The sequence below is a fragment of the Polypterus senegalus genome, chromosome 3 (genome assembly GCF_016835505.1).
Source record: "Polypterus senegalus isolate Bchr_013 chromosome 3, ASM1683550v1, whole genome shotgun sequence".
NCBI lineage: Eukaryota > Metazoa > Chordata > Cladistia > Polypteriformes > Polypteridae > Polypterus > Polypterus senegalus.
In genome coordinates, this window is record NC_053156.1 from 44,830,527 (window position 1) to 44,855,513 (window position 24,987).

A 24,987-nucleotide genomic window follows, 5' to 3' on the forward strand; every position below is an offset into this window, starting at 1 on the left:
TAATTATTCTACTATGTGGTTTGAAACAACATAGCAGTCTGCCCTGGAGGCTTATCAATCCAGGGTCTTCATATCCCAACCTCACTATTGGAGTTTTGCATATTATTCTCTTCTTCATGTCGGGTGTAGTGCTTAAAAGCTTTGGACTTCAAACCCTGGGTTTGTGGTTCAAATCCTCTTACCTACAACTGTGTGATCATAAAGATGTGCTAGTACCTGACTGGACCCCCTTTTGTCTTCAGAACTAATGTAATTCTTGGTGACATAAATTCAACAAGATGCTCTAAACATTCCTCAGGGATTTTAGTCCATATTGATACGATAGAATTACACAGTTGCTGCAGATTTGTCAGCTACACATTCAGGATACAAATCTCCCGGTCCACCACATCCCAAAGGTGCTCTATTGGATTGAGATCTGGTGACTGTGGAGGCCATTTGAATAGAGTGAACTTATTGTGACATTCAAGAAACCAGTTTGAGATGATCTGAGCTTTGTAACATGGCATGTTATGTGGCTAGAAGTAACTATAACAAGATGGGTGCACTGCATTCATAAAGGGATGGACATGGCCAGCAACTATACTTGGGTAGGCTGTGGGATTTAAACGATGCTCAATTTGGTACAAAGTGTGCCATTACACTACCACCATCAGCCTGAACCATTGATGCAAGACAGGATGGATCAATGCTTTCATGTTATTGACGCCAAATTCTGGCCCTACCATCTGAATGTCGCAGCAGAAACCGATACTCGTCAGAACAATGTTTTTCCAGTCTTCTGTTGTCCAGTTTTGATGAGCCCATGCAAATTGTGGCCTCTGTTACCTGTTCTTAGCTGAGAGGAGTGGCAACTAGTGTGGTCTCCTGCTGCTGTAGCCCATCTGCTTCGAGGTTTGACTTGTTGTGTGACTGGCTGATTAGATTTTTGTGTTAACAAGCAGTTGAACAGGTGAACCTAACAAAGTGTCAGTGAGTGTATATATCAAAGTTTTCATTTTCAATACAAAGGGCCTCATGCTTTTTAGTTTGCCTGCTTTTGGCTTCAAATTTTCCACAATCTCCATTGTCTTTTTGGGGGGGAAAAAAAAAAAGTTTTCTACCTAGTATAATTTCTTTTTTGAATTATATACACTTAATCTCTTGCATTAAGAAACATCCTGTTTATTAATAGCTTGATAAAATAATTATGTATATGTAAGAGATTTTTTGTCAGTTTATCAAAATTATTATGATCGGATAGCAGTAAACAACTGAACTAACATTAACAGGATTTCTAGCCATTAAGGTTTTAATTTACCTCTAAAAGGAACATGTTGCGTATCCATTGTGACTTCAGGTATAAAGGCAAGGCAGCCACTCTGCTCAATTGTTCCAGATTGCTGCCAGTTTATTTGTGAGACAGCTCTGGTTTTAAATCTGATTTTTTGATTGAAATATCTTCTCAGACATTATGGAAAAAACAAAATCATCTTTCTAGTTTCAGCATCACAAAGCCTGGCAGTTGCCTTTCTTCGTGACCTAAGACAATGAAATAATCAGCTGCTTCAATTTAGAACTGCAGTTGCATGTAATCTAATGACTTATCATTTATGCCACACATTACCCCTATTTAAACCCCTTTTGAATTTGTTTTTTCTGGTACGAGTAATGGATTATCGTCTAATGCATTACATCAGAAAAAGTGTTTTACCATGTAAAACTATTAGCCCATCTAAACTGTTCAATAGATACGCATCAAGTATTATGTATTATTGTTATTACGTATTCACCATGTTTGTATGATTGAAAATTCTGCTTATTGGGGGGAGGGGGGTATTATTATTGAGATGATTAGACAACATTATGCATTATTAAAAATATATATATAGAAAATTCAAAGCAGATAAAAGCTTGAATTGAATTTACTACCACCTACCTTAAATATTGAGCATTTTCCTGAAAAACCTAGTTACATCAAAATATTGTCACATATGGAAAAAAAGACAACACAAACCCACAATCAACTGTAGTATAAAAATAACCATTTAAAAAAAATGCATGGCATAGAAGTTAGAGCAGCATCATTTATTAGGTGGAGAACTTCAAACCTTGTGCCAAGTTACATCTTCCACTTAAAAATTATAATTGTTTCAGGATTAATATACAGTTGCACAAGAGGATAATACAAATAAGTCTGCAAAGGATGTATTTTCAGAAAAATGCCTTGTGAAACCATTCGTGCATTCATGATAAATTATGAGCAGAGCACTTGCTGGATACGAATTTCCTACTAATTTAAAAAGTCCAGAAATTTGGAAACGTTCTGAATACTTACGGTAAATGCACTAAAGCAAACTTATAACTTAACAGTCTGCTTTATAAATATATATACTATAGTATTCTTACCAGTGCTATTTAAAAAACTAATAGGCACAAGAGAGAATACCTTTTTAAAAGGTAATTAGAGAATATCAAAGTACCTTTGGTGTGCCACATTTTAAAGCTGGAAAGCCATATGGTACAATCATTAATACATACTATGAAGATGTACTGTAACTACAATTATTGAAATCATTTACACACAGCCCAAACATTTACTGCCATGTGAATAATAAAAATACCCTCTGTGAAAAATATTGTCTGAACATTTACATAATAAGTAAATACAAGCTTTTCTTTGACTATTGTATTACCAGTGGATTGCTGTAACCTATTTTAATAGAAAGGAAGGAGGAAACAGCTTTCTTTAGTGAATTAAATAACTGTACTTTAGATTTTTTAAAATGTATTTACTTTCAGCGGATATCTGTAATCAGATTTCCATTTGATGTTGATAGCCAAAAATTTGAAAAGTAAACAATCCAACATTATCAAAAAATTGTAAAAATAAACAATATATAGCCCTTTTAAAATGGAACATATGGACTCTAGAATGCAGTGAACATATTTAATTAATATGTATATGGGCAATCTTGGTCACAGATCACACAAATAAATGTATATTTAATTCATATTCTGTCCTTTAAAGTAACACAAGATTTATTAGTAAAATTGCAAGTATAAATACAAATAAATAAAAAGTGCTTAAAATTCCTATTTAACAGGCTGTGTTTGTTTTGCCATAACAAAACCAAGTTTCTCATGCTTATGCAGAGTTTTAGGATGTGAGGCAACATTAGCCAATATTTAGACTGGCTACAATGTTATCTAAAAAGAAAAAAAAAAACACAAAAAGTTCACAAATCTGTTTTTTACTCACCAACCAACCAAACCCCGATAATTCCATTCAGTCTAAATCCAAGTGATAGGAGTGATATTTGGGCTTCCTGCATATCTGGCTGCCTGTACAATCAGGCTTTTCTTGTGCTGTGTGTCCAGAAGGTTCCAGTGTGGATTCCATTGTAACAGGATGAGGATGACCACAGTATATTTTCCCAGCTATGTGAGAAAATATTTCACTTCTTAACACTGTTATTTGACCTTTCCAGATGAATGATTAAATCAACATATTGCATAGTCCACTACTGTCTATGTGCAGCTCTGTGTCCATTCCAGGGAATGATTTTAACCAAGGTTGCTGCCTCTCAGCTTTTCTCCTTCCTGCATGCCTCAGCAGAAATCAAAAGCAACCTTACTTTACCACGCAAGAAACTTGCTTGAACACGAAAAAGTTCACTAAGAGTTCTGACAGCTATAGTTTTGCTGCGTTGTGACACTGGACTAGTGAATTCCTGTAAAACACACATATAGGGAATAAATCAGTTTTTGTTTAGGACTCCTAAATTTATTGTTTCCAAAAACACTTCATCACTTTGGTAGTCTAAAGAGGTGCCAAAATATTTTACAATTTTATCACACGTTCTACGTATTATGTATCTTTCAATATGCAGTTGTAACCCTTGATCAGTGCTTAGGGGCAATAATGTTTACAGATAGATAAAGATATGTAGATTTTATAGGTTATTTTAGTGTATGTAATCTATATGCAGATTAGCAGTTATCATATTGAGGTGGCTCTTTCAAGATGACTTTTGTGGTAATGTCTAAAAAATACTAAACCTCACTACTTTGTACATTTATATAGACAAATGCACAACAATTGTTCCATACATTTCAGTTTTTGAGGTTAAGAGTTCAGCAGTAGAGATGTGTGGGGTAAATTTCTTAATCATGTTGAATCTACAGTATACCAATTTAAGTTTAACCTTTTTATACCTTACAATGCATTATTTTTTTCTGTTCCTAAAACTAAGAATCCTTTAAATGCATGGTGTTTTGTTCTACACCAAAAGGCTCAGCATATAGCTCTTTGCAAAGGAAAGCATTGCCACATTGCCTAAAGTAACTTTTTTTTTTTGTTTGAGGCATTATGTGTTTGTTTGTATTATAGTTTTCCTTAATATTTTTTTTATTTGCTAAAATATAATGTTGGTAAATTATTAAATACAAGATCCAATTCAAATCATTTGGCATGCTGTGAGGAAACAAATAGCCTAAAACTAAATATGCATGCCTTAGGGGGTCAAATAGGAGGAAATTGAAAAATAAAGTTGTATTTAATGTTATTTAAAATAATATTTAATATGAGAAAGCAATGTGATACATTTGTATACTAAACACTTCATTTAAATATATCTAATGACCAAGGTTCAGTTTTCTTTTTTAAAAGAAGTTAGTCCAATGTTCACATTTCCTCATTTAAGCATTCATGCCTTTAATTGGAAAACACACAATAAATGTGGTAAATAATTTATAAATTTGTTAACAAGGTAATAATCTTAAATGCATATGCAATCATTTGTAGGCAGCAGTAAAGATTACATCAGTGTTCAGTGCATCTGTGTCATAAGTGTATTTCATAAGCTTTTAACACATGCATAACCTTATGAAATATTATTCTTATTTTTTATATATCCATCCTAGTTGTTTGGTTGCATTGCTTCCCTTTTTGTTACACATTCTTACTGTCTGTTTTCATATTTTATCCATCTGTGTGAAAAGTATGTTTAGACCTTGCCAAAAGAAATGCTGAGAAAGTCCCTTGCTTCTACGTATTCTATGATGGGTTGATGGGAGAAGCTCCTAGTTAAACAATGATTCTTATATTTTACCAAAACCAGTATTATCTTAAAATTTTAAAACATGTTACTATACCTTGGCACTTGGACTACAACTGAGCTGTTTTTGAATTGCAGCCCTCCATCATCTTCTAACTCTGCACCTGGAGAAGATAACTGGCAGAACACCAAGAGCAGCTCAGCTAACTTCTCCATTCATCTCTGTAATTTTCAGTGGGTTGTAGGCTAAATGATTATTTAATTTGAGCTACATAAAAAATCTTATTTTGTTGTGAATGATTTATGGTATAATAATGGTTATTTTTTAAAACATTTTAACTGTGAGGTAGCACCCTCGCACTGTGCATTTTCCACTAATAAACCTTGTTCATTCATAGAGAAAATACTTTACTTTATGCTAGACAAATCAACGTCACAGTTTTTTTACACCACTTATTCTACTGAGGCTCACAGTAGCAATATACTAAGCTGGCCTGGTTAGGCTACCCTATCCAGAGCAATTTAAATCACCTCCTGGGGAGTTTTAAGTTGTACTCAGGCCAGCAGACAGAGAGAGAATCCTTCCAGCACCCTGGGTCTCCTCCCAGTGGGCCATACTGTGTGCACTTTCTATGAGATGTGCCAAAGTGGCCATATGCAGCATATAAATAATGTGTTGTCAGAATTGTGGGCCTGCATTGCAGCTTTATATACCTAGACATACATCAAACCTTTTTGCTCCTACCTAAACTAAATAAAGCTTACCAGAGAATGGTCTCCTCTCGTTTGTCTAATTTCTCATGCTGTTATGCATGTTCCTGTGTCCCAAGTGATTTTTCAACCTAAGTCTCATGGGGTGACTCTTCCCTGCCTTAGTGCTACACCAAAGCACTCCCCTTCAAACCTCTAATCTTTGTATTTCTGTAGACCCTGGCTTCTCTTAACTTCCACAAGTTGAGTATTTTCTCTCTCTCCTTCCAGTAATGCATTAATATAGGACTTGGTGACTGTGAATCAGATTTAAACCCTTTTCCTCATTCACTGCTGGTTATGTCTCAGAATGATGTCTGGGGCCAAGGCAGCACTGAATTTGATCCAAATACCCCATGCTATAGCTTTGTAAAGCCTCTTCTAAAGTTTCTGCATCTCTGGGCCTTCAGTTACCTTTAAAGGATCAGGTCCCCAAGGTAGCCTCTTGGTGAAACCATGTGTCCTCTAGCATCTTGTTGTGTTACCAGTTCTATTGTTCATTTCCAGACGTCATTCTCTTTTCAAGGAGAGAGCCAGATGGCCTGCCTAGTGCTGGACAGAATGGTTTCAGTTAGACCACAGCACCCTCACTCCTGTGTCGATGACCTTGCCTGTTGCACTTCCAGGGCAGTAAAACATACAGGGGGTAAAATCTACTAGCTGCCCCTCCATTCACATGCTGAGATATATGCAGAACATTTACTGCTCCCAGCATGACTTTCTCACCTGGAGGCTGTTCCTACAGCTCTCCTCTACTTGTTCTATCCTGGTGATGTCTTTGCCCATGACAAACTTTTCTCAGCTAGATATACTTTTCATAATTATTTATTTTGCTTGTTTGTAATATTTTTACGTGTACGGTACATGGTGATTGTTTCAGATATTGCTAAAGGTAAATATGATCATAATGTAATTGTGAAATTTCATGTTTAGTAAAGAACAAATTTTGTTTATAGATCTGACAATAGTTAAAATACTATTATGACATTAAGTCATCTGTATATGTAAAACAAATGTATATAATTTATTTGATTATGTTGTTCTTTCAAATTATATGTTTTGCCATAAATTAATTTATTAAACATTTTTGTAACCAACAATGCCAATTCTGACAGTACAGAATTATTTTGATGTTGACATAGAATAGGAATACGTATTTGACAATATCCTAAAGATGCATCCTGCTGATGAACCTCATTCCTCTCTTTTAAAAACAGCAAGGTTACGTGACAAAGTGCAGGAACACATCTTTCCTCTTATCCCATTCTCTTTATGTAAATATTTGCCTAAACATACATGTGTATATACAGTTTCCTAGTGAGTCTTGCTATTCCTGGAATGTATAGAAGTATTAGCGTAAGCAGACAGGTCAGAAGATCAAAGAGCTTTAGTTTTGTTGTGCTACATTTTAATGATTTTCTGAAATCTTACAAAGACTTTGCTTGTGGGGTAAATCTATGGTCATCATCATTTGATCACATTCAAGTTATATCAAATACTAACTTGCATAAAATATAGTTTTGCTTTAATAAGGAGATAATGCTACAGTATATATAATGAAACCTAATAAGGAGAACTGACAACATATATAGCTGTTTTGTAGTTCTATAAATTATTTATTTGTAAACTATTCACTACATTCAATCTGTGATGTTATAGAAAACATTAGATTCTAAGATTTTTACATGTAATCTTTGGACTGTATAGAAGTAGTATTTTAGAAGTTTTGTATGAAAAATAACAAAATATTGTGATGGTTATTTAAGTAAGGCACATAGCAAAACAATAAAAAAAACTGAGAATAGTTGGCATCATGCCACAAATAAAAGTGGTAAGTTATAATTAAAGGGTTGCTCAGTTTGGCATGCTTCTCTGTAATCAATGCGTTGCACTTACTACTCCATATTAATTAGCAATTATACAGTATTATTAGATATAAAACTATTTTTAAAATAATTAGTTGAGATTCTGAAAATGTTTCACATACAGTATCTTGGTACATACTTTTGAAGAGCATCTATTACAAAGTTGTTAAAGAGTAATACATGAATAAAAACCTGACTCAGAATTATTCTGGTGGCATTTTTATTAAAGATGCAATCCACTGAGTGCATTCTTTTCACATTATATACACATGCATGAAACACAAAATAGTTATGTAACTGTGTAGTATTTGTTCAACTGATTAGACTTAACATCCTCACCTGAATATTTAAACTTTTAAGGATCTGTCCAATATTCCTTATGTTTCTGTAGGCTGCTTCTATGAATTCCAAAGGAACACTACTTGTCACTTTTTCTCGTGCTATGAGAATTGCTTGTTTTAGCAGTGAGAGCCCCGATTGTACTTCCTCCTCTTTTATCTTGTTCTGTTAGAAAAACAAGTTTAACATCATCAACAAAAGAATCACATTTAATAAACATTTTATCTTATTTTATAAAAGAAAAACAGTAAAATGTATTTTCAGCTGCTGTATATTAATCTGCATTAATTAGGGATTAACACCATTCACAAAATAGTTATACTACTTTACAAGAATATATAAGAATATACATATTCTAAATTAGATTAATTTAGATTGTGAAATCCATTGTATTTCTAATAATTTATAGGATAAGTAAGAATAAAATGTTTAAAACTAAAATATTAAAACTTAATTACATTACTTATTTTGCTTCACTGAAGATAATTATTTGTACATTATACAGCATGTTAATGTTTTATTTGTAAAGTTAAAGTGTAAGGTACTTGCATCTTTTGATTCCCATTCCATGTAGTTTAGATTCATTACAGGAAGTGTAAGTGGTTCTGGGAGGATGCATTCTTCTTTACAGCCTTTCTGTGGAAAAACATCATAAATTTAGAAATTTTAAGAATTTACAAATCATCTCATTGAAATGCAAATGCTGATCATATTCTTTAAAAAAATAAGAAATTTAGACATTTGAAAGCAGAATAGTAATGTATATAGTACATTTAAATTAAATCACACTAGGACGTTACACACACCTTTTTCAAAAATATTCTATTTAACATCATATAAAAACTCTACCTTAGGATTACTTAATGTTTTCACTCTTTCTGGTTTAATAAGGAGGGACACTGTGATGCAACAGTTGCAGCTGTTGCCTCACACTCCCAGAAATGAGAACTGAACTGGATACTTTTGGGATGCAGTTCACATATACTTGTGTCAGTGTGAGGCTTTCTGTAAATATTCTAGCTTCCTTCCAAAATGCATAGACATACAAGTTAAATTGATTGGCTAGTCTAAAGTGTATTAGTGAGTGTATATTTGTGCATATGATTGCCCTATCACCAAGTGACATCCCCGTCAGTACTGATTTCTGTCTTGCACCCAAAAAGTACAAGTATGTATTTACCACTTGCATATCTTCCTAAGTTAAACGAGACAGTATAGTGATTGTATATTTGACACTTGGGTTTGTAGTCTGTCATATGAAATAAATTGCTATTAATATGTAATTTTTTTTATAATTCATAGACAAAATACATTTTAGATGATTAGTATTCTGTCAAAATGGGGCAAAAGAATTCCACCAAACCTGGTATGGACACCAGTCAATCACAAAGCATGTCCATTTGGTTAATCATAATCAACACACCCATACTTATGGGTCAATTTAGAGTCTCCAGTTGACTTAATCTGGGATATAATTGATCCCAGATTTATCTGTAGTAAGTGGTAAGAAGTTGTTTAAAGCAAATTAATAACTAACAAAAATGATAGTTACATTTGTCAGTCATCCATATTCTAACGTTAAGTCCTGAGCAGGGTCGCAGGGGTCTGGCATAGCACACAAAATGATATAACATAGTGTCATATCTAATACACCATAAGAAATAAATTGTATTAGGTATATGAAACATAGCTCATTCTCTTTTCATAATCATGCAAGAAGGTTTTCAATACTTTTTATCTTGGCATGTGAACAATTTCGGAAATTTACCTTTTTAATGACCTGAAGTAGTGCTAGATTTCATTTTTATGTCCTCATCAATGATTGACTTTTACCCCTTTATTGTGTTTTGACAGAGTTGTTGATGTTTTCCTGAGTTTTTACCCAGGAAAGGACTGAAGGACTAGTATTTGAAGAGCAGACTAAATGTGTGTAGAAGGGAATTTCATTTTTCTTTTCTCCACTGCAATGTTCCTGGCATAATACATTGTTTGCGATGTAATTGTTATTAAGATGAATTTAAAAATGTATTGCATTGTAATACATATTTTTGTGTATTTCACTGTAATTACATGGTTCCATTGTGTTCAGAATTCATTCAGATGTGCATATAATCTTTTGTTTTATTTAACACTACTTGTAAATGCATGTAGTGTTCTAGGTTTGTAAATGAAAATTATAAATTGAATGAGATTGATATTGGACAGGTGAAGATTTAATTCAAGGTTGTGGGGGTCCAGCGCTCTTCACAAGGCAGGAAACAACCCTTTGACATGGCACTATTCCACCACAGGACAAGTACCAACATAGTGCAACTTTGGAATAGCTAATCAAGGAGAACATGCAGACTCCACACAGACAATGATCATGTGATATTTCTAGCGCAGGAAAGTGGATCCATGAGGCAACAGAATTAACTGCTCTGACACGATGCTGCTCTCCTAGTTTTTATATACAATTTGTTTTAAACATGCAGTTTTTATATATAGTGGTTTTGCAGTTAATGACTAATCACAAAAAAGTAAAAAGTTTTGTTAGGTGTACTCAAGTAGAAAAATCACAATACAAATAAATAACTCACTAAGACCTTCCATATTTCAAAAAATAAATTGAAAAAGAAATGTTTCTTATGTTGATCACACTTTAAACATTTTATAACTCCTATGTAATTTCATTTTATCAGAGCATGGTTCACCATTAGCAGAGTGAAGAAATCAGAAGAATAACTGTCTTGTTGCACAAAATATATAAGACAGTATATTCCTTTTATACATTTTATAAATACTGCAGTGATTAAAGTTTCCTCAAGCAATGTGCCATGTCATTTGAAGAATAACAATTATTCAAAAAAATCAAACACCTACCATAGCATTTTCAGCATCTTTTGCCTCTTTAATATATTGATCCATAACTCTAATATCACAGATGGGGCGTAAAGGAGAAGATTTTCCAGGTTTTGTGTATCCCAAAATCATTAATAACAGTGCAACAAATCCTTAAAGATATAATAAGAAAATAATACATCTTTATTTTATATAGTGTATGTAACATAGACCACAGATATGCATATTGTAAAGACTAATTAAATTATCTTTTTGAGAAATGCACATTAAACCTGGAGTAGACTTTTGGGTTTGGGGAGTTCACACTGTATATAGCTCTGTCATAAACAGAACATACTGCTTAAGACTTATGCTTTAAGCATACTTGCAAAAGGGCATGAAAAATTACAACTTTTATTGTACTAAGAAAATATCTTTTTGCTACAAAAATAATTAGCGCACTTCTAATGTATGACATTTAGATGTTTAATTGAACAATAATTTTGTAGGGTTATACCCATATACATATTTATTACAATTGTACATTGGAAATTTGATTGGAGTTCTTAGTTTGTAATATAATTTGACATTCATTGCTTCAATAGTCAAAAGATTATTTTATAACTTAGTGAGAAAACAGCTTAACATTTTCTGTAGCAAAAAAGTAACAAAAATACATTTACATCTTTAACAAGTGCAAATCTGTAATTTCTCACCCAATATTTAATTTTATTTTTATAAACCAAACATTACTGTCCCAGTTCACTGTGGTACCAAACAAATGTTCTCTTCATATAGAGTACAGATTTTTCTTGTTTTAAAGTGGATCTGAATCCTAGCATTGTACTTATGTTAAATGATGGTGTTTTTCAAATACTTATACTTTGCTGCATTTTCAAATCTTCTGTGGAGAATAATCAACTACTGTATAACATGCTGAATTTATGTATGTATTTATAAACCTGTTTTGTGAATGGATTTATTGTAACAGTGAAGTGACAGTGATCTGCAACATAGAACACAAGGCACACTGATGCACAACACCCACTTATTTATCCAGATTTGCTAATCAGCTAGCTTGCACATCTTTAGGGTGTGGGAAGAAACGAGAGTGCCTAGAAAAACTTGTGCAGTCAATGGAAAAAAGACCTGTAAACTACACATAGTAAATGCATGGGCAATGCTTTTACCAAAGGACTTTTTTTCCCCCAAGTATGTTTATGTTTATATATTTTAATTACTTTTCTAATCTCATGAGAAAATGAAACACACATGCACTTAATCTTAAATTTAGATACTGTTTCTAATTATTTCTTAACTTGTTCATTTTATCACCAAACTGGCTTTGAAGTTTGGCTTAATTTTCTGGCTAAAGTGTCTTGTGTAGAACTTCAATGCCTTCCTTATGTTTGCATGTATTTCCTCCAAGGAAACCCAATTTTGTCCTGATTTGAAAAAGATTCCGTTTGGTTGATCGGTGTATGTGAATCTGGGCGAGTTGCTTTTCTGTTTTGTGACCCTGTGTGCTGGGATAGCTCTGACTTGCCACAAACTTGTTTTGTAAAACAAAATGGATTGATGGTGTGATCTTTAAGAAAATCTGTTTCTTAGTATTGATTTATTTCAAATTTGCCTTTGAAAATAGTAATCTGTTTTAATAATGAAAATCCATAACATTAGGAAAATTCTTTAATAGCTATATTTTTATTTTAATGTTAACTTGCAGTCATTCAGCATTTATGAAGTATGTATCAACATATTTCACTAGTGAGTCATCATCATTAATACATTTAGAATGTGAGACAGTAAGAAATGTATTTTATATCAGTTTATTATTATTATAATGTAACTGCAACATCACACTAGAAATCCAAAATGTGATTTTCAGAAAATCCGCACCTATCTCGATTTAATTTCTTGGGAAGACAGCAACCAGCCTTGGACAGAACAACAGTTTCCCATAGGATGCACTAACTCACAGTTGCTCCCTACAGAAGAACTTATCCTAGCTTCCATAGCTGTAGAATATGGAAGTAAACCAGTAAGTGGAGAAAAGGCAAGTAGAGCATGCAAACTAAACAAACATGGTTAACAGATTGGTTATTAATTCCAGATCACTGTATAATGGATGGATGTGTACACTAGTAAATAATATGAATATAGTATATACCAGTAAATACTAGTAAATAATATGAATACAATATTGATTATATTTCTAATCTAGCCAAGTGTAGAATTATTTTATTGAAGACTGTGGGATAAATACGTAGACTTTTTTGGCAAAGAGTGTTTTTGATAATGCTACATCAAATTTCCTATGAGAAAAGAGTTCTACATGTTAATGTCTGAAACTTCAGGTGACTTTTTTTTGAGTTTTAATTAATTTCTTTTTAATCTAAAAGCAACATGTTATTTCTTAAGTAAAAACAGTAGCATGATAAGCTCAGAATGTCATCTTGGCAGCAATGAATATTTTTTTCTACCACCTGTGAAATATTGCTGGAGTAACTCTCAACCACTGAATCATAAAGATCTAACTTTAATCATTTCTCAATAAAAATGTAATCCAGTTTTTAGTTATCTTCACAAACAAAAAATGATGTATCCATATGTTCTCAACCCACTTAATCTGGCTTGTGGGGTAGAGGGGGCAGATATTACCCTGGCAACATCAAGTATAAGGCAGGAACTAGCTTTGGGGGAGCTGCCAGTCCACTATAGGCCACTGTTGTGCACAACAACATGCATGCTCACACCAGACCAGTTCCCACATCTTTGTGCTGTTGGGTGAAAAACCTATGCAGACAAGGGAAAACATTCAAACCACAAATAGATGGTAACTGAGCTTGGATTCTGCCTCTTAGAACTGTACAGCTGTCACACTAACCACTGTGTAATGTCATGTGTTGTTAAGTATTTAGCAGATACTTTTAAAAATGCTACTACCAGAATTCTAAATCTGATAAAATATAGTGAACTAATTGACCCTCGGTTTTCCTGACTATATGGACTTGTATTGTACAAGATTAAAATTTTAACTCTGCTTCTCATTTACTGAACTGTTAATTGCAACACTCCAGAATACTTGTTATCATTGTTTGCCTCATAACAACCTGCCAGACACTAGAGATCCTCTGATGCTGGCCTTCTTGGTATCATTAGAGTACTTTGTAATGCTCATTTAGTTTTGTATCTACCCCTTTCTGGAAGTCTCTCCACAGATCTGTTATTTACATTCCATTAATGATCAAGCTAAAATTATGTTTATAAATGTGTGCTCTTTGCTATTTAATTAGGTAGACATGTATTATTTGTAATATACAATGGAATATTTAGTATCAAATGTACTGGCCATGATTCAAGCCTGTTGTTGTGTAATGTTAATCTATTCTCATATTTTCTCAATTCATATTTACTTGTATTGAGTCTAAAGTGTTTATTAGAATATTTATGATTTATTGCATAATCAGGTAATGTAGTTTACCATCATGCTTTGAATCCTATTCTTTTGTGTTTTGTAAAGGGTCTTTTACTAGGATCTTTTAACCAAGAATATTTAAGTGAAAAACAAATGCATCATTTTTATGAACAAGAGTTACAAATTATAAAAATGAACTCACATGTTTTTTGCACAAGTTTGCACACCCTTTAACTAAACATTTTGAGGAAACACATTTTGCTTTAAATAAAGTAGTACATTTGTTTTCTTAGATCTTTATCAAATTGGAACACTTAGATTTTTGGAATTTTTTTAATTGCAAGGGGATGACCTTGTTAGGTGAGTTCACAGATTTTTTTTTTTCATTGGACTGTGACAGCAGGTTTTCAACTAAAATATTTTCAGTCAGTCATTCTCTAACCTGCTTTATCCTGAACACCATTGTGGGGGTCTGTTGGAGCCTATCATATATGTAATTATTAATTTCCTTCCCTTTTCTACCCCACAGCCCGTGCATGCTTGACCGTGTACATTGTTTTCTATTGTTAGCTCCTTTTTAGTGATTGATATCTCATATTTTATGCAGCCAAGAAACCTTCAGGTGAAGTCTAATTATCCACTGTACATGGTTTTGGGTGACATTGGCTAAATACGTTTATAACAAGAAACTAAATTATGGATTTTAGGATTTTCATTAAATTTATCCATTTCCTTTTTGCTTAATATCAGCTGTTACAAGATTTTCGTAAGGGCCAGAAAAGGTTTCATTTGATTTATCTTCATTTCAACCTGAAATTTCACTAAGTGTATGTTGTAGTAGCAACAATAGAAGACTATGATGTCCACCTTAAGTTCCAAATTCAGTCCTGGAGATTTTAGTCCATTCCAGATTCATAATAATTTTAACTCTGATTGATCTCATTGTTTAAAGATCTGGTGTTGTATTTTTCTTCTCTTATTCTGCATTCAAAATAGTGAAATAACGTAAGGTTTATATTCATAATAAATGTAGAAATGTTTGCATTTTTGACAACTTCCATAGCACTTAACTGTTTTGGTTGTTGTATCCTAATAATGACAATAACAAGCAGAACAAGACACCAGGGCAAACAACAAAAAGCCTTCAGTTACTTGAGTACTTGAGTGTTGCACCTACTAGCGTGCTAAATGCCATATGACTGCTTAAACAACCAAATCATTTGCAAAGACAAAGTGAAAGTCAGGATGATGAGGAAAGATAAAAGAAAACTTTCAATAATCTCCATGTACCATGCAGAAGTTCTTGCCATATTTTTGTATTGACACAAAATGTTGAAAGTGGGAAAACAACAAATTACTTTAATTAAGGCAGAAGTCAAATTAAAAAAAGAACTTGGTTAGGACAGAAACCAAAAATGAGTCCCCAGGACTAAACATGGAAACCAAATTATGGAAATATGAAAAAAAAAAAAAATTCATTACTTTTTGTTCAGGCACTTGTAATCTTTATGCAACTTAAATGAATTCAACACAAAATAACCTTTTTGAAATTATTTTATATGCATAGGTCTTCAATTGAGGCTAGCAGCTTTGGGAAGACTAAAGCTGTTAGGGCATTGACACTTTTTCAACCCATCTCTTACAGAAGGTTTCACTTCTCTACTTCAGTTGCATTTACTGGAGTAATCTCCGAAAAACATGATAAAAAAGAGAAATGTTTAATGATGAAGTCTGCAACTTGCAATATACAGCCTGAATTGAATTATGGTTAAAACACAAAAAACCTTTCCTATTATTAAAACAATAATAGTACACATTGTAAAGTATGTTATAACAATGTTAACTAAAAAAAATCTAAAAATAAAAGATTTACCATCTGCTTGATGTACCGTTTTCCTTTGACATGTTTATAAAAACGTGGGAATCCATGAAGTTCAGAAATGAGACAGAGCCACTTTTCTCCCTATCTTTGCAAGAGGAGTTGAGATTTCTTGATTTCCTCTGTTGCAAATTTTTGACACTAAATGTCACAATCAGAATCTAATATTAGGGTACCTGAGTGAACAAATTGTATTTTTTTTTTTACTCATTTAATTTATTGACAGTTATCCGACACCAACAGGCATTGTGTGACACTAAATAATTGCACTCAATAACTGTCTGGATTACATTTAGCTGAAATGACTGCTACCAAACATTTTCTATAATTCAATATTGGTCTTTCACATCACTGTGCAGGAATGTTAGCCCATTCCTCTTTGTATAACTACTTTAATTCAAATATATTATTATAGTGAGCATGAACTATTCATTTCAGATCAAGCTAAAGCATCTCTGTTAAGTTTACGTGTGATCTTTGACTAGGCCCGTCCAAAACTTTAATTTTTGCTTTTTTTTAAAGACATTCTGTTTGATTTGTTTTTGTTCTTTAAATCATTAACTAGGCTGCTTCTTCAGCGCTTGGTCTGATGACTTGACATTCTCTTTAAGAATTATCTAATATAGAGCAGAATTCATGTTTGCTTCAATTATGGCATGTCATCTAGGTCCTGAGATAGCAAAGCATCCATTCTGATATGATGTTCAATGCCATGGTTGCTTGAACAAAGATTTATTGGAACCCACATCTTCAGCTTTTGACTCATCAGTCCATATAACATTCCTCCAATAGGCATGGTGATCATCCAGCTGTTTCTTGTCAAATCTGAAATGTCCACTTATGCTCCTCTTGGTTAACAGGGGTTTCCACCTTGCTACACTCCTCAACCAAGTCAATTTTCTGTCTTTCTTGCTTAGGCCAGAAAGGCCTTCTTCTTTTTGATTCTGTGGTTGTGGAGTAATTTTGGGAAGCTTGCCACTCCTGGTAAGATTCACTAATGTTCTAAGTACTTGCATTTGAAGATTATACCTCTCACTGTGATTCAGTTGAGTCTCAGAGCTTTTAAAAATGACTCTATATGTCTTTCCAAACCACTGAAACAACCATTTTTCCCTGATTGTTTCAGGAACTCTCTTTCATTATGACATGTTTAACCTTTGAGCTGGCAATTTAGTTCTGATAGTAGGGGTCAGAAAAGTGAGGTTTATGTACAGCATGGCTGGCTGTATTCCATCAAATGCCTTTAACGATCCTTTTAATTGCAGAACCAGTTGCTGCCGGATAATTCTGTTAGAAATATAAAATTTAGAAACGTGTTATTTGTTCATGGAATTGGCCTTTATCAAACATCAGATTTTTGACTGAAGGCCAGAAAACAGGTTAAAGACGAATGTTAACACTTTGCAAAAACAGAGGAAATCAGGAAGGAGGTAAATACTTTTGCTAAGATTTGCATGCCAGGGACATGCCACTGTAAAACTGATACCATTTTTGATATTTCATTAACTATTTTTGTGATGTGAAACTGTTTTAAGTGATTGCTGGTCTTTAAACTTAAAAAAAAACAAAAACCCAAAACATCACTTTAGTGGATATACAGTAAGTTCTAGACTTTGCTAAAGCATGTTGACTGCACTTGAGTGCAGTTCCTAAAACTTTAGCTTGGCTAAATATACATGAAACTTACATGATATCCTTTATACTAATATAACCATTTATTCTCACATTTCCACACTTTAAAAAATGTGTTATACATTCACTTAATATGCAGGATATTTGAAAAGCTGATGTGTTTAATTTGTATTAGGAACGTGGATTTGTACACCCGCCAATGCTAAATTCTGACTGGTATCTATGCTGCTGAAATGTGTTTGAGTAGCACTTACCCCTGAATTGGAATTTGCAGATTCAGAAAATAAACCTGGGGTTGAATGGTTTACATACTAGGAGGATTTATTATCAGGCTATTCAGATTGTTCACTTTCTGTCCTAAGGTTATTTCAAAATAGTGCAGCAAGGATCTTAACTAAAGGCAGTTATAAAGTCATAAATTATATGGAATTTAATTAAATATCAGGATTTCTAGCTGATAGCAAGGCAACTTAAGATACATGTATAAATCAGACATGGGAATCATCTAGCTTCTGGAAATATATCACTACAGCAAAAATGTCAAAGGGAGCTAGCTAGAATATTTCCTGTTAACATTGTTAGGGAATGCAAATGGCACAGTGAGACAGCAATAAAAATGCTGAGTAAAGGAAGATTTTTCCCTCTGACTTGTAAACTTGAAAGTAAATAAATTCAATTAATGTCCTGTATGGTATCCTTGCCCTTAATAAATAATTTGTTGTCACATTCGCATACCTTCTATAGCCTCTTAACACACAAGATATTTGAGAAACTACTTAACTCTTTTGTATGAAGCATATGAATTAATATCCCACTCCATGCTGTTGGAAAGTGTTCAGGGAACACTTGAAATAGAATTGGCGGACTCAGAAAATTTAATGAATGGCTTGACAGTTAACTACTATAATAAATTGTCAGGTTATTCAAATCACTCCCTTACTACCCCAGATGTATTTGAAAATACTGCAAAAAGAATCATAACTAGATCTGACAATCATGGTATAAGGTCATACTTATGTTTTGGTTTTGAGATGATTTTAAAATAATCTTTTTTACATAAAAAGCAAAGGATTGCCTTACCCACCCATGCACTGCTTCCTTCAGCTTACAGATGTTTTGAATGTCAATGTCCTGTATTGTACATCATGATAACAAGAGGTTGGAGTTTATTTTTTATTTATTTTTTTTATAATTTTAAGCATAAATACAACTATTGTTACAGTCAGAACTTTGGCACACTTGACTCCCAAAAACATAATGTCACAGATGACCTTTTAGCCTTAGAGGTTACACAAAGCCTGGTTCCTAATTGTTTTGTGGTGTCATTTAACACTACTTCTTCTTTCAAGGGATCTGTGAGTGTCAAGGAGACATTAGCATCGCCAATTAGTGCCATACCTTTGCTGTATTTCATCATATATTATATGCCTTATTCTGAACTCCAGTGCATCTTAAAATACACTTAGAGGTGCGTTTTGGCCCATGTCATGTACATTAACATGAGAGTTCTAAGTGTCTTGTATGCTTCAAAACTGTATTCTCCTGGTAATCTATGTAGAATAAAGTTGAGTTTCCCTCACAGTTGATTAATGTTCATTGCTTAATTCTCTAATAGTTTACTATTATATTGTTAATGTCACTACTGTTAATTCTAATCAAATCATATTGTGTGATATCTACTGTTGGATTCTGCTCTGTACTTGTAATATTTTTATTGCACTATTATATTGTATTACTTGTGTTCTGTACTGTGTATTGTATTGTATTTGCCCCCTTTATTTTGACAGCTACTGCACTCCTAACCTTCCTGGAAAAGGGTCTCTCTTTGAATTGCCTTTCCGAAGGTTTCTTCCATTTTTTTTTCTCTATACAACGGTTTGTTTGGGAGGTTTTCCTTGTCTTTTTAGAGAGTCAAGGCTGGGGCTGTCAAAAGGCAGGGCCTGTTAAAGCCCATTGAGGTACTTCTTATGTGATTTTGGGCTAAATAAAAAATAAATTGTATTATACTGTTATTAACCGTTATTAATCTTAGAAACCTGAATGAAATGTCAAATGTTTATATTGTATTAATGTTTTGTTTATCTTAACTTGTATTTGTAAATGTGTAGAATGTTCTCGGCATAAAGTGTAAAGGGCTCTCTATAAAATCAATTGGATAAAACTGAATCGGACATAGAGCGTGGTTACTAGCCAATAGAAAAACAGATTTGGAAATTGACAACGTCAGAGCGCGTGAATGGTACAATGAGACAGCAATAAAACTGCTGAGTAAAAGAATGATTTTCCTCTCTGAACTGCGAACTTTGCGGTAAACGCGTGAGTAATGAAATCCTTTTAACATGCTCTGTTTCGGACGCTGTCACAAACATGCAGTGCTTAGATTCACATGCATAATTACCTGCAAATTCAATAACGCCATACCCATATTCCTTGTTTTGCTGGTTCAAAATTCCTCGTTGAAAATGTACTTTCATGCATATGTGTAAAGTCATGTTAAAAAGTTTATAAAAAATAAATCACAGCAAATTAATAGGTATTGTGCAATGAATTAGTAAAACATCCCTCAACCAATCAATGACTTTTAGATATTATCTGGCACAAGGTAGGACGCAACTCTGGACGGGACGCCAGGCTACATTGTTTGCTTAAACTCACATTCATTCCATACCCATCCAGTTTATTGAGTTTATAAAGAAAGAAATTTGCTACTAATTAATTAAAAAAACACACTATAAATCGATTAAAATGTACTATCCTCTATGAAGTGCCTTGAGCATGGTAAAGGCGCTATATAAATAAAATGTATTATTATTATTATCCCCAAACAGACTTGCTGGACCTCGAATGGAAGCAAGTCCATGGAGCAGAATAATGCTCATTCGACAGCATAGTATAGAAACAAAATTCTGATTTTTAGAAGTCGCATGCTCCCAAACCTCCTCCCTCCTATAGCAGCTTCGTGATTAATGTAGATTTTAATTACTCTTGCACAGTTCAAAATGTGTGTTCAGAATTCTTGCAATGAGGCTACAGAGAATGTATCCCGGCCACCGCAATTGAGTGTAATGTCCTTTTCAACGCTTCGAATCAAACTACTGCTTTGTAAACTATTTTTATCGTCACTTGATCCATTAAGTGTAGAATTACTTTAAACCAATGCATGAACCCCGCGATATTTAAACTATGTACAGACAGTAAACGCAACTAAATACTATAAGCACTACAATTTAACTGATAAAGCGCCGTTACATTTATTGTGGTATACATGAAATAAATCAATGACATTCCTCTTGAAAAGTTAAAATTAGGGAATAGTCAATCTTGCAAAAAAAATAAATCAACCAACACAAAAACTGCTTAACCAGTGAAAACTAGTCAGTGAAAGTATTAAAAATACATCAAATTTGGCAATATTTCACACTTTAAGAAACATAAACATTACATTACCAATGACAATTTATTAAAACCTGAGGCAAAATGCATGTATCTTTTCTTAAAGACAAAAAAAATTGTACCAGCATCACGGACAGTCAATATGTTCAAATTGCAAAATTTCCAAGCAACTTTTATGTTCCTCACGAAATCGCTTTACTCATAGCGATTGACCTGTGGAAACTGGTAGATAGCGCATAGTCCCAGCGGGCCACGTTTTCTACTCTGCCTTTACTTGGCAAGCTCCAGGTCTGAGCACGCAAATCTCAATCTTAGTTTACATCACGTCTTTTGGCAAGCTTGTCTATACATACTTGCTGTAAAATGATAACGTGATTAAGCAAATAAGCGGTGCTGCTTTACTTACTGCAAACGTTCACATGAATAAGCAAACGGGGAATTACAGTGGCTTACTATCATAGGCTACGTGCACAGATAGCAACGTGGTTATATTACTTACTGGATATCCCCATATCCGAATCTTCATAATCTAGAATTTCGTTGCTGGATCGTCCATTGGTGCATCTATTTCCCATTGGGGATTATTTCATGTAGAAAACTTTAATTCTGATCTTGTTCGTCAATTTTCGTTTAAAATGATCATACGGTAAGCATCCAAATTATTTTGTAAAAAAAAATAAAATAAAAACAGACAATTACAAAAAAACTGCTTGCTATGTATCCAATGTTCGCAAGTTGCATGTGGAGTTTCTCTGTTGCACTCTTATTGCATTTTTCTCCTCAGTTGCCGGTCAGACCGTTACCTCCTGTAACCATTTAAAGCAGAGTGCCGAAGCACATTGTGAAGACGACAAAGTTAATATTTCACAGATCTCACTTCGCGTATGTCCTTCTGCAGAGGTCGTCCTCTGTCCGATAGCTAATGGGTTCTTGATCTCAGCCAGAATTGATGCGTTAAGGCTCCAGCTGCAAATAATTGGGTGGCAGGAGTAACCTTCGCTTTTTTTCTTTATAAATCTCAGTCAGCAGTGAGTAAGAAGCGGAAACAGGGGTTTCCTTAAGAAAACACGAGGATTACCCCCAAAGGGACTCAAGCCGCAATGTGGAAAACTGAACGCAACGTGCAGCACGTTTCCAAATGACGGGACTGACTACGGCACAGATTCAGTCAAGCATTCCAGGAACAGGTAAACCATAATTTTTAATAGTTTCATTACTTCTTTTTATAAGGTTCGCGTGACTTTGCCAAAGGCTGTCCAAATCAAGTTAGATATTTTTTTTTTTTTGCAAACGATGCTCTGAAATAGCTTAATTGTCCCAATTATATTTTAATTTGAATATATAATATTTGCCTCGGGGTCTTTCTAAACCCTTAAACAAAATCGCGTAATAGGAAAACACCTGTGAAGTTGTTCCAATGATTACAGTAACTTAATAAAATGATAATTATACCAAGAACAAATACAAAACGCATAACTGGTCACAACACTTCACAGTTGCACGTATTTTAAAGGTTACCTTTGCCTTACTGGCAGTTTCAACATTTACCCATTTGGCTGTCATTAACTTAAATGTGACACATGTCCCTTCCATGTGATCCCATCACAGAATCCTGACTACCACTTGGCGACTTCACACTTCCAAAACTGTTAAATGATTGATTTATTACTCACAAATTCCAGCAGCTGGTTACATTACGTATACTACAGACATGTTAAGATCCTCACCAGTTTTGGTCCCTAGACCATAATGTAATATTGAACATGCATAACACAATCCAAAAGGTAAAATGTAAGGAGGCTTTAGAGTTGTTTATGATCAATTTATCATTAAGTGATATCCAGTGTTGGTAGATTTCTAACAATAAATTATAAGTGGATAAATGAAACATGCAAAGCCATTGCTGATGTTAGTGCACTGATGGTGATGTTTAAGTTCAGATATATTTTACATGTTTTCTCACTTAAATTGTTTTGAGAGGAGATTTGATTGAATGCAACATGAATATGTCTGTACAATGCAAAGACATAGGCAGATGAATAGTGATTACATTTTATTGAAGGTTACTTTTTCTAAATACTTTCTACAAATTGCCATACATTAACATTAGTAAGGGTTATGGTAAAGCCATATGGTTCTTCTGGACTTACACTGACTAAAGTATATATAGTTGCCTCATGTCATTCTCAGATCTGCTTAATTCATTTTAGGGTTGCTGCAAGCATATGCAGCAATTCTGTGAGATATTATATACAGTATTTGTTTGTAGGCCTGGGCAATTATTAGCTTTGCTGCTCTAAAATACCACTAACCCAAGGGTTTCAGCTCCCTGCCTCTGCATATAGGTCTATAGTGTCATTATTGTCACGTGTGCAGAGTACAGTGGAACACTTTACCTTCTTTGCCTCAAATATGTACCTTGCGTTAAAACTACTATTTTCTTTTTCAGTAGTAGTACTGATGTCAGTAGTACTTCAAACACTGCTTCTGATCACTGGGTGCGAAATACTCAAATTCCCTTGTCCTTTGTTGCTGTTTTTTCTCCACAGGTTAACATGCAACAGTTCGCCAATTCTTCTACTCTTGCTATTACGCTGCGAAAATTGTAAAGGATAAAGGGGGTGTTGGAAAATAAAAGGATAACTGTTTCTCTTCGTGCTGGAGGAACTTAATTCAACTGCGTGTAAATGTTTTACGTAAATGAACCGAGTAATTCATAATTCGTTCACTGCGGTTTTCCAAACATGACTTACCAGTGGAAGGAATTAGGTCAACCTAATTTATCTGTGCTACACTGACCTATTTTAACTAGCAACTGTAAACATAAACCGTTTCGTGAAATCAACTAAATTACTGAATATTAGCTTAACAGAAATTAAATACGTTGATTGTACATTCTTTCATTACGAGACAATGTAATTTCTATTAAGTGAACCCAAAGAGCAAACCTTTGTTTTTAGAACATTTATTTTACATTAGCAAGTCACACAATCAATATCCTCAACCACATCGTTATTTTTAAATAATCATCTATACCAAGGAACGCAATACAAGACGTGTGTCATCCTATCGCCGGAAAGCATGCTCAACGTGACGCAGGGTGTGCGATAGGCTTGCCATGTTGCCGAAGAAAAACGCTTCCAAAGCTATCTCATAACCCACAAGTATTTGACACTTCAAAAAACACATAGATGACCGGTCTATATATTTTTTAGATGAATGGACGGAGATTGCTAAAACTGTTTACCAGCAAAAATAACTTAAACTGATCAAACATTATGCAATATATCCCCGAGAAATTCTAATTAGAGTTGACAAATGAGCTTAAAATATCCTGTTCATGTTAACAGTCCTTTTTGTTTATTCTTTGATTCTCCGTCTTCCTGTTTGTCCCTTGTTTAATATATAGTTAAAACTTTACAACCCTAGACAAAATCTAATACGTTAGACAAAATAATATTATCAGCACAATGTGCAGTCGAATAATTGGAGTAACAAGCTTAGTATTATTAATATTCTTACTACAGTATGCTGTAGGATAATAGGAGTAACACGCTTCCTCACGTGTCTTCAAGTCCCTCGTTCACGACGTAGAAAAAGCGCGCATTAATGTTGGCGCCAGCAGCTGTCGGCGGACTCTTCGCTCCTTCGCGCTTTGGGTGGGGTGCGTGTGCAGCTACCGCCAAGCATCATCAGTCGCAGCAGTCACGTGAAAGTAAAGGCACATTATAGTTTTCATCGCAAGAAAAAAAAAGGTGTGAACTTAACTGATTTATTTACATATTATTTGTTAAGAAGGCTGGCATTCCGATTTATTAAATAAAATGGGCGCGCAGCATCACTCTGCCTCAT

The 24,987-nt window shown here is 33.9% G+C and overlaps 2 protein-coding genes across 5 annotated transcripts in view; one reads left to right on the forward strand and one right to left on the reverse strand.

Moving 5' to 3' along the window:
- Positions 1–3,008: 3,008 nt before the first annotated feature.
- On the reverse strand, positions 3,009–24,772 carry epoa (erythropoietin a). Of its 4 annotated transcripts, none has more exons than XM_039747090.1 (5): positions 24,658–24,772; positions 10,856–10,986; positions 8,543–8,629; positions 7,994–8,158; positions 3,009–3,713 (listed from the first exon to the last, which is right to left on the reverse strand). In XM_039747090.1, exons 2-5 carry the CDS (start codon positions 10,964–10,966, stop codon positions 3,567–3,569), a joined length of 510 nt encoding a protein of 169 aa, XP_039603024.1. In that variant the 5' UTR covers positions 10,967–10,986; positions 24,658–24,772; the 3' UTR covers positions 3,009–3,566. The 4 variants fall into 4 exon arrangements, with proteins under 4 accessions (XP_039603024.1, XP_039603022.1, XP_039603023.1 ...); XM_039747088.1 differs by lacking the exon at positions 24,658–24,772 and adding an exon at positions 21,635–22,163; XM_039747089.1 differs by lacking the exon at positions 24,658–24,772 and adding an exon at positions 21,258–21,421.
- Positions 22,260–24,987, forward strand: part of slc12a9 (solute carrier family 12 member 9) — a 253,109-nt gene continuing 250,381 nt past the window's right edge. The window contains exon 1 of the mRNA XM_039747083.1: positions 22,260–22,322. The gene's annotated coding sequence lies outside the window, so the exon portion shown is untranslated. The remainder of the gene's footprint in view (positions 22,323–24,987) is intronic.

Excerpts from the sequence above, each read along its gene's own strand:
- epoa (XM_039747088.1), bottom strand. The coding sequence starts at position 21,710 with ATGGGAAATAGATGCACCAATGGACGATCCAGCAACGAAATTCTAGAT. Across the intron at positions 10,987-21,634 it reads TTCGGATATGGGGATATCCA|GATTTGTTGCACTGTTATTA; the intron begins GTAAGTAATATA and ends TATATCTTTAAG. Across the intron at positions 3,714-7,993 it reads TTAAAAGTTTAAATATTCAG|GAATTCACTAGTCCAGTGTC; the intron begins GTGAGGATGTTA and ends TGTGTTTTACAG.